Below are 15,718 nucleotides of genomic sequence, written 5' to 3'. Positions count from 1 at the left end.
TCTGTTTCTTCCTCCGAGGCTCCTAGGAGGAGGGAAACAGGAAAAAGCGAGGGCCGTCTTCGTTGAAGAAAGCTATCTGTGAGCGCAAAGTGATACTCTTACTCTCGCAATGAGAGCAGTCTGTTCCGGGGAGCGCTGCAGTCAGAGTGATCTCGGCCCAGGCAAGCAATGCACTCACTGTGCTCGTCTGCACGAGCCACACTCGTGGCGTGGCATTTTGTATCAAAAGCTTATAGGCAGTCGGCTCCGCCCATTTGGGCGGGCTGAAATGCCATCAGTTCGTGCAGTGCACAAACGTGAACAAATCAGGCTGCAGTTTTCTGAGAAAACAGAGTTTCCCCAAAGTGTGTTTCACGCAATGTGAGAGACCGTTTCGAAAGGCAACATGATGACGTGATGCGAGAATGGTGCTGGAGAGTTTTAAAGATCTGTCCGTAGATGGAGAGACTAGAGCACTAGACATCTATCATATATTCCTAAAGCAGACTGGTTTAAAGGTAAAGTCTAATAAGCACACAAAATGCAAGAGTCACATGCAACAGTTTTACTTATAAAATGGATCGCTCTTCTTATTCATTTATAAGACCTAAAACACGTGTCACATTAAAAATTTAGTTTCAATATACGAAAATCAAATCTAATGATCTCAGACCAGGCTCCTCATCTCTGATCCAAACACATAAAGGAGGCGGAGAGTCACCTGTCTGTATAGAATAAATGAGTCGTAATAGATTTGAGCTTTACTGAAGTTGAGCTAGTATCCTACACTCTCTCTCTCGCTTGCTATACCTGTGCAAATCCAGCCACCATGTCATCAGGGGCTCGGATTGCCACGAATCGCCAAACCACAAAAATCATTTCCATGCGCAAAAACAGAGACAGTATCAGGTTACCAGGATGCTTATACTGACGGCCATAAATTCACACTGTAAGTCTGTGTGTATGTCTGACTTTCGTTAGGCCGCCATCTGACCCCATAACACACACACACACAGGTTTTTTTGTTTGTTTTTAAGAAAATAAATGTCCAAAATACCAACTGGTTGTACATTTTCTAAAAATAAAAAAATTATGTGAAGTGGTGATTGCCCGTACAAAAATTAGGATTAACCCTAAATAAACAAATAAATGCTGAACTAAATAAAATAAAAACTAGAATAAAGAAACCAATCAATTGAGCATTCTGACCAGTAACAGCTGAACCAATGACGTGAGATTTGGGGTGGGACTATCGTTTTTTCCTGCGGAATTGGGCTACTTCTGAAACTGTTGCAGCGATTTGTTTTTTCCCCTGTGGGTTAAAGGTTTAACATATGTTATAAATTGTATTTGACTGAAATACTTTATTTGACTGATAAACCAATGAATTGAATATAAATATAAATTAATGATTGAAGGAGCCAGTGTGCAGAAATCTATGAAAATGACCAAGAACAAGAAGATCTTAAAACTATAAAAATCTTAAGGTAAGATGACAGACTGTTTATATATTACTTTATAGTGATTTGAGTTTAAAACTTGTTTGTAATACACAACAGTGACTGTATTTTAAATGTATTTTAGCTATGGGATTGAGATATTTTGAGTTGTGGTATTTGTGCTAGTTTTGTATCAGGGTTTTTCTGGTTTTGTTTCTTTCTTTCAGATCTGGCAACCCTGCTAGTGGAGCAGAAATTTCACTTCAGCTTAAAAAACAACCACCACCTGAGGAATCTGGGAAGTGTCTATCAGTTTTACAAAGCAAGCACAGCAGTGTTGCCAAGTCTACTTATTATAAGCAACTTTGGGCTTGGTTTCCCACCCACTTTTAACCATTTATGTATTAGATATTTTATGTCATTTCGCCTGCTTGGCTGTTTCCTTTTTTTTTATTATATGATGTCATTACGTTGCTGACACCAGCCAATCGCTGCATTGCTGATCATGATTTTGAGTATCGATATACTGTATATCTGCCCTTTCCAATGAACATGCAGTAATATTAGACAACTTAATCCAGATATTGGTAACACTTTACAATAAAGTTTCATTTGTTAACATGTGTCGTTCTACAGTAGTTAACATGAACTGACGATGAACAATACTTCAGTATTTATTAATCTTAGCTACGTTAATCTCAACATTTAGTAATATATTTTAAGATCAAAAGTTCTATCTGTCAACATTAGTTCGAACTAACTTGAATTTCTTTTTATTAACAAAGGTTAATTAATGCTGTAAAAATAGATTGCTCATTGTTAGTTCTCGTTAGTTAATGCATTGACTTATGTTAACAAATGTGACCTTATAAAGTGTTACCCATCTTTTTATCAAATCCGCAAATTAAAAAACTCATTTAAAGAAATTAGCCAGAGCTCGATTATCACAACTGAAGATCTGGCATGCAGTGTTGTCTTATGTTGTTTCTGCCATGAATAATCAACTTACGAAAATTGGCAGAAAATTCAATAATTCATTGATTTCTTCCAATCTGTTAAGCGTTAGCCATGAACCATGACTGATTAAATGAAGCAAACTTCAACATGATTAAAATGTGATTGGTACAATCTCAATGAGGCCCAAAACCTACAATTCCCTTGCAATAAAGACTAAAAGACCTTTCATGACTTTTCATATCACTCTTCGACACTTTGTTAGTTTTACACAGTAATTCTAATAATAAAGTCTGAACGAACTCTGATCAGGACGAGACAGCACAAGAGTTTGCCTCTGACATGGTGGTGGTGTTGTTGTGTCAGGAAGGGTTGCTTGTTCTTTATTTCTGTCCTTGTTCTCTTCAGTTTTTCACTGTGTGTTTTCTCAGGTCTGCTTGAGGCCAAAATGAATTTTTCATGTATGACCAGAGGGCTGTCCCTCTCCTACCGAGCAAACTTAGTGTACTATCCTGCCAACAAATCTGAGGCCAGAGAGAGACATGGAAGGAACTCTGCTGATGTTTCTGCATATATGTTATTCTCTTCCCTCTCTGTCCTTCAAGTGTGTGTGTGTGGTCCAGCGGCTGCCGGCAGTGACCGTCACTCCCCTACGCCACACTTCACACTCTAGTCGTCCCCCCCGTGGTCACCCGGGAAACCGCAGGCTGCCCAAGCTGGCGCCAGCCCTCTCGCTGAGCTGATCAATACTGCAGCATTTCCTGCCCATTCACTCAGGTCACACACTCACCTCATTAATTATTACTGCCAACACTGCTGCTGGAGCACCCCGGGCACCCACAACACACACACACACACACAGTCATCGGTTTTCGGACCAACATTTTGGTTAATGCCACCCCCTATCATACTAATAAGTTTCTCTATGATCATATCTTACAGTCATATATTAATGATGTTTGTTTATCTTTTTTAACGTGCTGTATAGAAATATTGACCTCCGGTAAATATCACAGGAAATCAGAAATTTTAGAATAAAGAGAGACAATACATATTGATTTTTTTTTCTTCAAAAAGACATCTCATTTTATTTTAAAAGATAAAGCTGATTTGGCGACCAAATGCATAGAGTGTGTATGAGTCCAGTAATCAACACTCGTCATTACTACATAAACATCATCATCATCATCTGTGGAGCAGGTCAGAACCGCAAACATTCCAAAGAAAGTCTTTGAAAAGCACCAAAAAGTGAAAACTCCAGGTGGGCTCATGTTTCGACAATAATCAAGAGCATCAAACTGAATTGGTTTCATATATGCATCCAGATTGAAACCATCTTTAGAACTTGGTGACCGCACAGGCCATGTTTTCCAGCGCCGACCGAGCCTCTGAGGGTGGGAAGCACTTCATGGCCTCTAAGGCCTTGTTGCCATGGTAACTGCACAGGTCAAGCGCCTGGCTCACGCCTCTTTCCATCTTTATCAGGCCCCGGAGCTGCAAAACACGCAAGAATGAGGAGAAATTTAAATATCATTCCATCAAACAAATGAAACTGAAACAGTAGAAGTAATATTCTTTAGAACTGAATTTAAAGGCAAGGAATTCAAATCATGACAATTTCTACAGATTAACGGGATTTACTTGCAAAACAAATGATAGTTACACTTTATAATAAGGGTCAATTTGTAAACAATGTGTTTGGTATCATGAACTAACAATGAACAATACTTTTATTAATCTTGGTTAAATTTTCAAATTGTAAAAATGTCAAATTGTATGAATTAACATTAATGTCGTATATACACTGATTGTATCTTGTACATCTGTCCCACATGAATCAATGGCCCCTTGACATGGTTCAGGCATTCAATTTCATCTATTCATTCATCTTCATATATTTTACTGTCACACAACTGAATTGTAAGACTGTCCTAGCTAGTTAACAAACTTGTAGCTAGCAATAGCACACTTTAGCATCTTAAATGCAAAAACATAAAATAACATTTAATTACAACATTTACTCTCTCTTGATATGCATATGCATATTGCCATATGCAAAGCATGCTGGGAACTAACAAGCACCCAAACGGATTAAGTAAACTTCAATTTGACATTTATTTAAGTGGATTGAACACAATCAAATTAAGTTAGGAACAAATGTATAGCAATTATGCTGCTTTTCATTAGGCAATTTGAACAAGCAGCAAAAATCTTCTTCTTTTTTTCCAGAACATAGATTAACTGAGCAAAAGTATATTTATTTGTTCATTGTTAGTTCCCTAATGCATAAACTAATGTTAACAAATATAATACAGTACAAATAATACACTACTGGTCAAAAGTTTGAGGTCTAAGATATTTAATGTTTTTGAAACATTACAAAAGTCCCTTCTGCTCACCAAGGCTTTATTTATTTGACCAAAAATCGGTAAAATCAGTAATTTATCACTTATTACAACAGTTCTGTTTGAATCTTTGTAGAAATGTACCTTACTAATGTAAGTAGTCCTTACTGTCAATTTTGATCAATTTAATGCATCTTTGTTGAATTAAAACTTACTGACCCCAAACTTTTGAACAGAAGTGTATATTAAATAATATATATATATAATAAAAAAAAATATATATATATATATATATATAAACAATAATTACATTTAAAGCCAGATAACTCCACTCTCTCACTCACTCAAATGGTCTTGTAGTCCTCCACTGTTCTCTATAAACGTGTTTTGCTGGAGGCTATTTTACCAAATGAATTCTGGGATGTGTTGTGCTAAGAAGCCCTTGGGGGCCTAGAGTTAAAAACAGCAGAAGAGACCTGCTTTCACCAATGTGAGCGAGAGAGAGACAGATGATGACATCAACTGCTGACCGATTTCTCACTGTTGTTTGTATGGCTACAGTTTCTTTGACTAATGTACTAAAAAGCTTTCATATTTTCAGTTTGACAGACCTCATGAGTCATGACCCACCCAAGACACACTTTTACACCAAAAAAAATAATAATCAGAGAGTGAATACTGGAGAGATTAATGTGGCATTTATGTGCTGATAACAGAGATATGTGATGTGTGTGTGTGGGTGTGATGTGTCTGTCTGTGTCCTGTTGAAGGAGAATCTCGTGTGATGTTGCTGTCAAACCGTCTCTCTGTCTCCTCTACAAATAAACCTGCCACTCTATCTCCTAATATCGTGTTTCTACGGCGACCCGAGCTGCTTGTGCCCTCCTCCTCCTCCTCTTCCTGCCCCCTCCCCACCTCATCTCTGCCTCTGTCTTTCTCCCCTTCATTCTTTCTGTCCGGCTTCTCCTTCTGACTTTGGAAATCAAATTTCTGAACTTGCTATCAGTTACAGAGAACAAACACTTCCTATCAGCTCACTCAGGACCGTAACCACCAATATTCACAGCATCGGTCGATCAACATGCACTTTCAATGACCGATTCTTAAACTTTTACCCTCCAATTTAAATATTTGATTACATTTTTTAACTTGATTTGATATCCTGGTGCAGCGTTTACATTGACTATTATTTGTATGCTGTGCTAATGATGTTTGTTTGCAACCCCCCAATCCGAAATCTAAATCTTTCTTTTTTCTTTTGCATCTTAGGCTTTCATCAAGATATTATTTAGTATGTTTATCAATCTCTTTTCCTCATGGGAACCATTGGTTGTCACAATAATAGGTCATTTCAGGTTTCACTATCTTAAAAAAATGTATAATTAAATAAACATGAACAACTTTTTGGTTCATTTTTATTAACTGGATATTAATTAACTTATCTTTTTGTTTGTTTGTAAACATTGACACATGCTGTGAGCCTGGGAATGATTCCATGACTGACTCCTGGGAAATCGATCTGTATCATATCTGTATGAATGTTTCATCAGAAGTATTGTGGTTGGATTCATTGATTAGTGGTTTGACCAGGAGGATTGATTTCTCTTGAATTCGATAGACAATCTCACTTATTCATTTCATTGGCTGAATGAAAATAATCAAATGATTTAGTGGTTTATACAGTAAAACCCATGAACACAAGTTCTCTGAATAAGAAGACACTAGAATGAGGCTGCCGTTACTTTGTTTTCCCTCTCTTCCTTTATCAAAAAATAGGATTTGCTCACCTCTGTGTAATCAATCTGTCTAGCCATATTCTGGGCCTGAAATAAAGAGAGAAAAATGTGAATCCAGAGAACGTCATGCTGACACAATGAAATATGAACCGTAATGGTGTTTGCCACCAGTCTACAGGCTAAAATCTTAATCTTGAATCACTTCTATTAATGACAAATACTGCCTACAATATGAATTATACTCCAGTAAAATTGGCTCGACTGTCTGCTAGCTGCATTTAGACATCACATAGCTCAATAAATGACATCTCGACTCACATGACTTTTTCCACCAATGTAACGTGAATACACTCCATGAACTGTTACCATTCAAAAGTTTGTGTCAGTAAGGTCACTTATGTGCACCAAGGCTGCATTTATTTGGTCAAAAATACAGTAAAAACAGTAATATTGTGAAATATTATTACAATTTAAAATAACTGCTTTCTATTTGAATACATTTAAAACCAAATGTATTGCTGTGATGGCAAAGCTGAATTTTTTGCATCATTACTCCAGTCTTCAGTGTCACATGATTCTTCAGAAATCATTCTAATTATGCTTAGTTTCAAAAAGAAACATTTTTTATTACCCGTACTATCAATGTTGAAAAGAGCTGCTTAATTTTTGTGGAAACGGTGATAAAAAAAAAAAAGTCAGGATTATATGATAAATAGAAAGTTCAAAAGAACAGCATATATTTAAAAACTTAATTTTTTTTAACATTATAAATGCATTTACTGTAACTGTTGATCCATTTAACTTGTCCTTTATTTCCTTAAAAAAAAAAAAAATTAATAAAAACTTACTGACCCAAATTTTTTGAAACGGTAATGTATGTTGTATTTTCTATTAGTGTTTTCAGCATGTTATTTCATTGAGTCTTTGTAGTATCACATTTGCTTCAATGTCATTTCACAGCTTTCGCTTTGCTACCAGTGTTAGCGTGCCGGCTTCTACCATTTTGATGTGGATGTCTGGTACCTGTTTTAGCTGGTGCCGCCATCTCTCAGGTCCTATGATCTGTCTGTGGAAGACAACAGGGGCCGAATCCAAACTAAACACAGCTGGCTCTGACTCGCTCTTCACGAATGGCTGTAGATCAGAGTTTAGCTACAAAACACACACATATATCCATGATTGTTATGAAACACTGTGTGTACAGTCTAAAGAGAAAACAGGAGAATGAAACAAGCAGACAGGAGGTATAGAGAAACAGCTTGTGCCCACAATGCACTTGTGCGACTGTGCATACACACCTTGTGTCCGAGAGTGAGGTGTTTTCCGTACTGAAAAGCCAAATTCTGAGCCTCGGTACCGTGTCTGGCCAGCTTCATCGCAGCTTGACAACTCTTGGCAAGCAAAGCACCATGGGACAGGAATGTCTGGTCTTCCCAGGAAGCAAGTGTTAGACTGCCCTCCTTCAGAATACAGAAAAACTCTATTTTAAATAAATGCTGTGCTTTTGAACTTTCTTTTTATCAAAGAATCTTGAAAAAAACAAAAATGCATTAAGGTTTCCATAAAAACATTAAGTAGCACAACTGATTTCAACATTGATAATTATAATAATAATAATAAATGTTTCTTGAACACCAAATCAGCATATTAGAATGATTTCTGAGGATCATGTGACACTGAAGACTGGAGTAAAATTCAGCTTTGCATCACAGGAATAAATTACATTGTGAAAAACATTCAAATAGAAAACAATTGTTCTTTTAAATTGTAATACTTCTTCACAAAATTATTGTCTTTATTTTTGATAAAAGCCTAGGTGAACATAAGAGACTTCTTTCAAAAATATTTTAAATAATCTTATCGACCTCAAACTTTTGAGCTGTATTGTTTGTCGAGAGGATGTGGAGAGTTAGAATATATCATTAAACAAGCCTTCGAAGACCACAACCAAAAGGAAGCTTTTAATTAAATTAATTTCAATTCCCAAACAAACATAATGTCGCAGGAAACTTTAAGGATGCAACTTCAAAAAATTAGAGAGTAAAAAAAAAACCTGATGGTATGAGGGAGAGGGGGGTAACCGAAGGAAGGAAAGTTGATGCAAACATCTGCTCGGAAACGTCTCCTCTAAAAAGGGTAAAAGAAACTTGAATCTCTCTCTCCCTCCCTTGTTGCGTTTCTCTCACATAAACGCGGTCCTCTCCATCACTTTTCCTCTTTCTCGCCTCGCACAGGAAACTTTGTCATTCATTATTTACTAGTGGTTTGCAGATGTTTTAAGTCTTTTAAGTCAGCCTGTGTTTCGCTCTGTTTGGAGATGTTTTGCTTGTCCAGTCGTTAGCTGTTTTGAAAGCTTTGAATATAAAACATTAAACACTAAAAAGATTCCTCTGTAACTCCATTAATAATTCATTTATGTGAAAAACAAAGCTTAGCGATGAAAGATATTACATCTCATAGAAAGCACATGTATATTAAAGCAATAAACCACAGAAGCTTTGAGTGGTTTTACATAATAGGCAACACAGCCGGAATATAATAAAACACACTGTTTCATAAACAGGCACATTACTGTTGAAAAGTTTGGGGGTTCGTAAGATTTTTTAATGCTTTTGAATTAAGTCTTTTATGCTCACCACGGTTGCATTAATATGATTTTTTTTTAAAAACAGTAATCATTTGAAATATTAGTACAATATAAAATAATTGTGTATGTCAATTTTCAGCAGTCGTTACAAAGATCACACAAATAGTTAGTGTCCCATATTGTGCCCCTGGTGGCTATATGTGGTAAGTGCAGTGGGCTGAATGCCGTACCTCTGCAGAACTGGAGCTCTCGTGATAGATTCCTTGCACCACATCTCCGATAGCACTGGAGATCAGCTCCACCACCTATAACAAACATAACATCACAACACTTAAAAGAAGACTTTCAGAATAACAGTGTTGATATCAGCCCCATCTGTTCTGAAATTAGCATGTATTAGGCCATGAGCTGTTTGGGAATATGGGAAGACTTTTTTTCCAGTCCACTCAGTCTAAAAGAGCATCTGAGGGACAGATAGAATAACCAGCACTTCAGTTATTAAACAGATGGCCAGTCAAAACAGTGCAATGTCCAGAGGATACAGAGCTTAATGAGGACTCTGACATCTGCACTAGCTTATTGATTCAGTTTTTCACTCTTTAAAAAGACACAAGCACCAAACTGCTCACAGCACAAAAACACTCAACACCTACTGCAAATCATCTGATATTTCAGTGTTGATTGGGCTGTTCTCTTGAACTGCAAAAAATATGCATGATGCAGAATACACACATAAAAATCCCTCGTCACGAAATTCTAAACAAATGCAAAAACACATCTAAAGAATAAGAAAATGAATCCTAATGGATGAATTTTAATTCAGACAAAGCAAAAAAAAAAAACCCGTTCTAAATCTCTTAAATAGCACGGTTCCGAATAGGACTACTGCAATTAGCAAAAGGATAAATCGTCCAAACAAATATGCAAATATTTTGCACAAACACACACACAATAATATGAAAAATAAGAATAATATAAAATAAATCAACATTTTATCTATCCATATTTAGATGTTAATAGAGTTAATAAATTAGCTATATTTTTTTTCAATGATTAGATACAATTTTTGTTATAAATGACTAGATGAAATTTTAGTTATATGAATTTAAAACTGAACTGCTTTGAATCATGCTTTGCATCTTTGTAAGCATCCTTCCCCATTGATTGTAATTGAAAAGAGCTAGTAAAATACTTCAGAATTTCTTCTTTTGTCTTCCACAGAAGACAATAAGTTGTCATGAGGTTGAATAAAAATTGTCTGAATTTAAAAAACTATTATCGAATCGTGCAGTGCCTACAGTGCTCCTGAGGGGGGCGCTACTCCGTTACACAGCTACTCCACAACAGTAACTGACAGCTCCATCTTTCATCTAATCACATGGTTTGCTATCCCTTCCTTCCATCCGTCGCCCTCATAGACATAATAAATACATGGTCGCCCTAGGCTACATCAGAGCCCGTCTAACGGAGAGCCTTGGCACTTCCTATTAGCCCCATTGTGTATCATCTTGGTTGCAGTTCCATTAGAATTCCACTGGAGGTGATCGCGGGCGAGTGCAGAATGAATGGGAGTCTATGGAGCTAAACGGCTAAATGTATCTCTTTCTCCTGCTTGTCGTTGAATCAACATATATTTTATTGTTGATTCCGCAAGTTCAATATAGATTATAGGCCAAAAGTCGAATGAACGAGTACTTTTGTCCTTTCGATTTCTTACAGGTTAGGCCGTTGTTGGCCGGAACACGCTAGCATTCTGCTATTGTGTGACGTCATCACATTTTTTAATGGATTTTTAGAACAGATAAGTGAACTTACAAATGCAATTTTCAGCTGAGTGTATTATCATAGCCCTCCCTTTTGAATGCAACTTTCAAATTACTTGACAAAAAATTACATCCTGAGAAAAGTGGATTTCTGGGGGTGAAACCCCATAGACTCCCATTCATTCTGCACTCGCCTGCGAGCGCCCCCGCATGGAAAGAGACGTGTTACTGCAGCCAGTCCAGTAACCGGAAGTAACCAGCCAGTGCCAATTCTCTTCAATTAGACATTCTCTGGCTACATTCTCCACCTTATTTTCACCCTCCATCATTCTTTTTCCTCTTTTCCCGAAAGACCTGCCTGTTGAATCATAAGACCACAGGCAGAATCTCCAGGGAACTAGAATAGCAGAGGCCTTCCATCCAGACACTGCTATTCCTCGGCTATTCCTTAAATTCAATATTATGTTACTCTTCTCCATTCCCCAAACTTTCTCTCTCAAACTTTGTTTTTCTCACTCTTTCCTTCTCTCTCTCTCTCTCTGCCCTCTGAGTAACCAGATCTTTGAGGAAACAGTGAGGAACTTGACTCCTCTACACAGAGCCCAGAGAAGACAGAGAGCCCCTATAGCGCAGCCAGATGTGCGGCTTCACACACTCCACACGGAGAAATTAAAGCATGTGTGTGTGTGTACACGAGAATAAATGTGTGTTTGAACTGTGTGTTTGTGTACGTCTGTCTTTCGTGTGAGTTTGTGTGTGTGTGTGTGAGAAGTGGGGGGTGGGGGGCTTTTTTTGGAAAGTATCAGATAAGCTGCCCTCCCTCCGTCTCGTCTCATTCCCAAATCCAGCCGGAGTCGTGTTTCGCCGACAGGTCTGTGAGGAGAAGAAAGAGGAGACAGCCGCTCGCGGATCCCTTTACCGTTTATACTAGTGTCGAGCCAGAATCCCACTCTCTCTCACTTACACACACACACACACACACAGTCTACTAAGTCAGGATCCCACTCAAGGCCACGATACATAATACAGATCAATCAGGAGGAAAAAACGCTTTGCTGTGTGGACTTGGAGAGAGAACGTCTGATTTCCACCGCTAATGCTCTCACGCTAACTGAACCGCTAATGCAATAGGGCCTCGCCCTCATTTACATAGACGGCAGTTTGAACAGGGTGATGCGTTCGGATGGTTCTAGCTGGTTGACTGTCAGTTACATCAAGGGACTAAGTGAAACACTTAAAATATATTTAATACATTACATCTATGGAAGTTAAACCTGCAGCTAAAGAGTCTGATCTCTGATTGGCTGGTCATCCTGTCAGTCAGTCACTACTTCAGTGAGTCAGAACAGAGCGTGTGTGGCTTTAATCACGGTTCGCTGCACAACAGGTTCAGTTTCACACACAAAAAAGGATTTTACTCACACTCTCTTCTCTCTCTCTCTCTCTGTGTGTGTGTGTGTGTGTGTGTGTGTTCACTAAAAACGAGGGCTCAAAATGACCTTCTGTCCACAGCTGCCAATGGCGAGTGCAGGGAGAAATTTGGCATATATATTTCTTACTGATGATGAAACAACATTTTGCTCTTTTTTTTTTAATAATTCAAAAGACACATTTTGTTCTTGTGACAATAAGATTGAGCTGTTTTTGCATATTAGTGTATATAGAGTACTGTTTAAAAGTTTGGGGTTAGTAAGATATTTTAATGTTTTTGGAAGAAGTCTCTTATGCTCATCAAGGCTACATTTTATTTGATCAAAAATACAGTAAACTTAAAATAACTGCTATTTTTACTTCTTGTTTTATTGATGATAATAATAATAAATGCTATACATGTTGAAACTAGTTATGCTGCTTAATATTGTTGTGTAAAAAACATTTTTTAAAGATTCTTTGATGAATAGAACAGCATTTATTTGAAATAGAATTCTTTTATAACTTTATAAATGCATTTACTGTCACTTTTTTATCATTTAATAAAAAATAAATAAATAAAAATCTCACTGACCCAAAACTTTTGAAACTTCATGTCGCCATCTGTCTGTAAAACTACACCTGTCACAAAATCATTTACATCAGTAAGGACTTTTAACTGGGTTTTTATAAAACGTCACCGACTGCAGTAACATAAAACACATACAATTTATTAAATGTTTATTCAAAATTAAACAAAAGAAAACAAATCTTTAATTCTAATTCTCTAACTTTATAATCCTAATTCTCTGATTTAAATATTTACACTAGTATTGAGGCATCAAAAAACACACTTGACCTCTAAACAGGTGAGGAATTTCCAATTTCGGCCACCAGGAGGTGCTATAGAACACGCCAATACAAACTCCTAAACTCACTGTATTACTCCACATTATCTACCTACAGAAGAGAGTGTGTATTAAACACGCAGACAAAACCAGCAGTGAGTCCTGACTATAAGATGTATGGCTGTCTGAATGCTGAGCTCCTCTTGAGAAAAAACACAAAATCTGTTCTTTATATTAGTCACCACAATCTGCTGATCACCTCAATCCCCTGCAGTCATTTCCATGTCCGCTCATGCACACATTAAAGTGAGTTTGAGTGTGCGTGCGTGTGTCTGAGGCTACGCAGAAGGAAAAGAGTTTGTTTTCCTCCACGGGGAGAGCTGCATTCTAGAGCTGCACTTGGTGACAGATCCTGTCAGCGTTCTGCCGCTTAGTGCATCTGAGTGTGTCTGTGTGTGTTAGAGGGACAGAGAGAGATGAAATGTTAGGGTTTCTAAGTGCAAATCCCTTTTTACTTAGTCTGTTAATATTATGATATGGCAAGCAATATCCTCGAAAAACAGTCAATCCCAACCAGGGCTACGTGTACTTAAGCAGGTCTTGGGTACTTTTTTGCTTTTGCGTTGTTAAATATCTATAAAAAAAATAATAAAAAAAAATCATTTGCCAACAATATGCCAAACAATATGAGAGAATACTGATTATAAACACACTTCCGTTCAAAAGTTTGGGGTCAGTAGGTCTTTTTTGATGCATTAAATTGATCAGACTTTTACATAATTGTTTTTATAAAAAAAAATTTGTTTCAAATAAATGATGTTCTTTTGAACTGTCTGTTTGAAAAATAAAAATGTATCACAGTTTCCACAAAAATATAAAGCAGCACGACTGTTTTGAACATTGATAATAATAAGAAATGTTACCTGAGCACTAAATTACCATATTATAATGATTTCTGAAGGATCATGTGACACTGAAGTAATGATGCTGAAAATTCATTTACATAAATTACATTTTAAAATGTATTCAAATAGAAAGTTATTTTAAATTGTAACAATATTCCAGTTTTAGTTGTATTTTTTGATCAAATAAATGCAGCCTTGGTGAGCATAAGAGACTTCTTTCAAATACATAAAATCTTACAGACCCCAAACTTTCGCTATTTTACATTCAAAACCATCCAATCATAAAAAAATGTAGTTCAAAACTAATTAAAAAACTGATAGTATGTACTCAATATTTTGCATGCTATGTATTTTTAAACTTATTGGAGTAATGTGGTGTTAGCATAACAACATGCTAATATTATTACACTATTGAAATAATTGAGTCGAGGCTCCCGTGTGCTTCAGATACAGATCATTTGTATAACGCACGGAGTTGTTGCCTATGTTGAGCATTTTAAGTCAGTAACTTATGAGGGTTCATTTCAGTTTGAGCCGCTAGAATGGAGCGTTAGAAGTAACACACTTCAGGTTATTTGAGCCATATCAATAGGGTCCAAAAGACAAAATAAGTTGGGAAACAGCGCTCTAAAATGTCCTGATGTATTCTACCATCTGAACGGGCCATTCATAATGCTGTATGATATTCAGAAAGATGTTCTAGTGAGACGCTGTAACCCTTAGTGGAGAGAGGCAGTGGCACTGGCTGCTGGCCGCGTGCAGTTAGACGGTGCTTTGACTGCGACTCTAATTAGAGCTGGAGGAGAACACTGACACTTAATGAGGGGTGTAGGAGACGTATGCTCACACACACACTCACGCACACACATAGAGTGCAAGAGAATGTGGGAGAATATGCAAGTGTATGGAAATTAGCAAGAGAGGACAGCATACAGCCTGGCGAACAAAGTCTTTGAGAACTGAAGTCAGAAGCCGGTGAAATGATTCTATTTTATTATTATTTTTCAGTGCTTTGCATAAAAACACAAATGTGATGAAAAAGAGAAGCTTACACCTCCGGCATGAAGAGATGTGACCGTTTATTTTTGGTAGAAAAACACCAGAAGTAAGTCAAATCTGACAAAACCTCTATTTGGGGATGTCAAGGAGGTTCTTCGTTGGAAAAATCTTAATAGTGATACATTTATATTTAATCCTGTTTCAGGGTTAGTGGTAAGTCTGTAGTTTTTATAACTATTTTTATATTGTTAAAAAAAAAAATTGAAATCTATGCTTTTGTCCTCATCTACAATGCTATTCAAAAGCTTGGGGCCGGTAAGATTTTTTAAATGATTTTGAAACCAGTCTCTTATGCTCACCAAGGCTGCATTTATTTGATTTGAATTTAAAACAGTGAAATATTATTACAATTTAGAATTATTTCTATCTTAATATATTTTAAAATGTAATTTATTGATGTGATGTCAAAGCTGAATTTTCAGCATCATTACTCCTCCGTCTTCAGTGTCACATGATCCTTCAGAAATCATTCTAATATGCTGATTTGCTGCTCCAGAAACACTTATGTTTATTATTAAATTTGAAAGCAATTGTGCTGGTTCTTAGAAATCATGATCATTTTTTCAGGATTCGAAATAACTTGGTTCAAAAGAACAGTATTAATTTTAAATACAAAACATTTTTGTTCGATTAAATGCATCCTTGCTGAATAAAAGTATTACTTTATTTAAAAAAAAAAAAAAACATCTTACT

The 15,718-nt window shown here is 36.7% G+C and overlaps 1 protein-coding gene across 1 annotated transcript in view; it reads right to left on the bottom strand.

The window, feature by feature from the left end:
• Positions 1-3,426: 3,426 nt before the first annotated feature.
• The window catches only part of pdss2 (prenyl (decaprenyl) diphosphate synthase, subunit 2), a 36,342-nt gene continuing 24,050 nt past the window's right edge, over positions 3,427-15,718 (bottom strand). The window contains exons 4-8 of the mRNA XM_056238656.1: positions 9,271-9,345; positions 7,752-7,913; positions 7,477-7,605; positions 6,505-6,540; positions 3,427-3,866 (exon numbers count right to left, since the gene is read on the bottom strand). Of these exons, the coding sequence (XP_056094631.1) occupies positions 3,711-3,866; positions 6,505-6,540; positions 7,477-7,605; positions 7,752-7,913; positions 9,271-9,345 (558 nt within the window). The 3' untranslated portion in view covers positions 3,427-3,710. The remainder of the gene's footprint in view (positions 3,867-6,504; positions 6,541-7,476; positions 7,606-7,751; positions 7,914-9,270; positions 9,346-15,718) is intronic.

The sequence above is a fragment of the Rhinichthys klamathensis genome, unplaced genomic scaffold (assembly GCF_029890125.1).
Source record: "Rhinichthys klamathensis goyatoka isolate OS25496 unplaced genomic scaffold, OSU_Roscu_1.1 h1tg000529l_1, whole genome shotgun sequence".
Classification (NCBI taxonomy): Eukaryota; Metazoa; Chordata; class Actinopteri; order Cypriniformes; family Leuciscidae; genus Rhinichthys; species Rhinichthys klamathensis.
The sequence above is the reverse complement of the archived record's forward strand: the minus strand, read 5'-3'. Positions and strand labels throughout refer to the sequence as shown.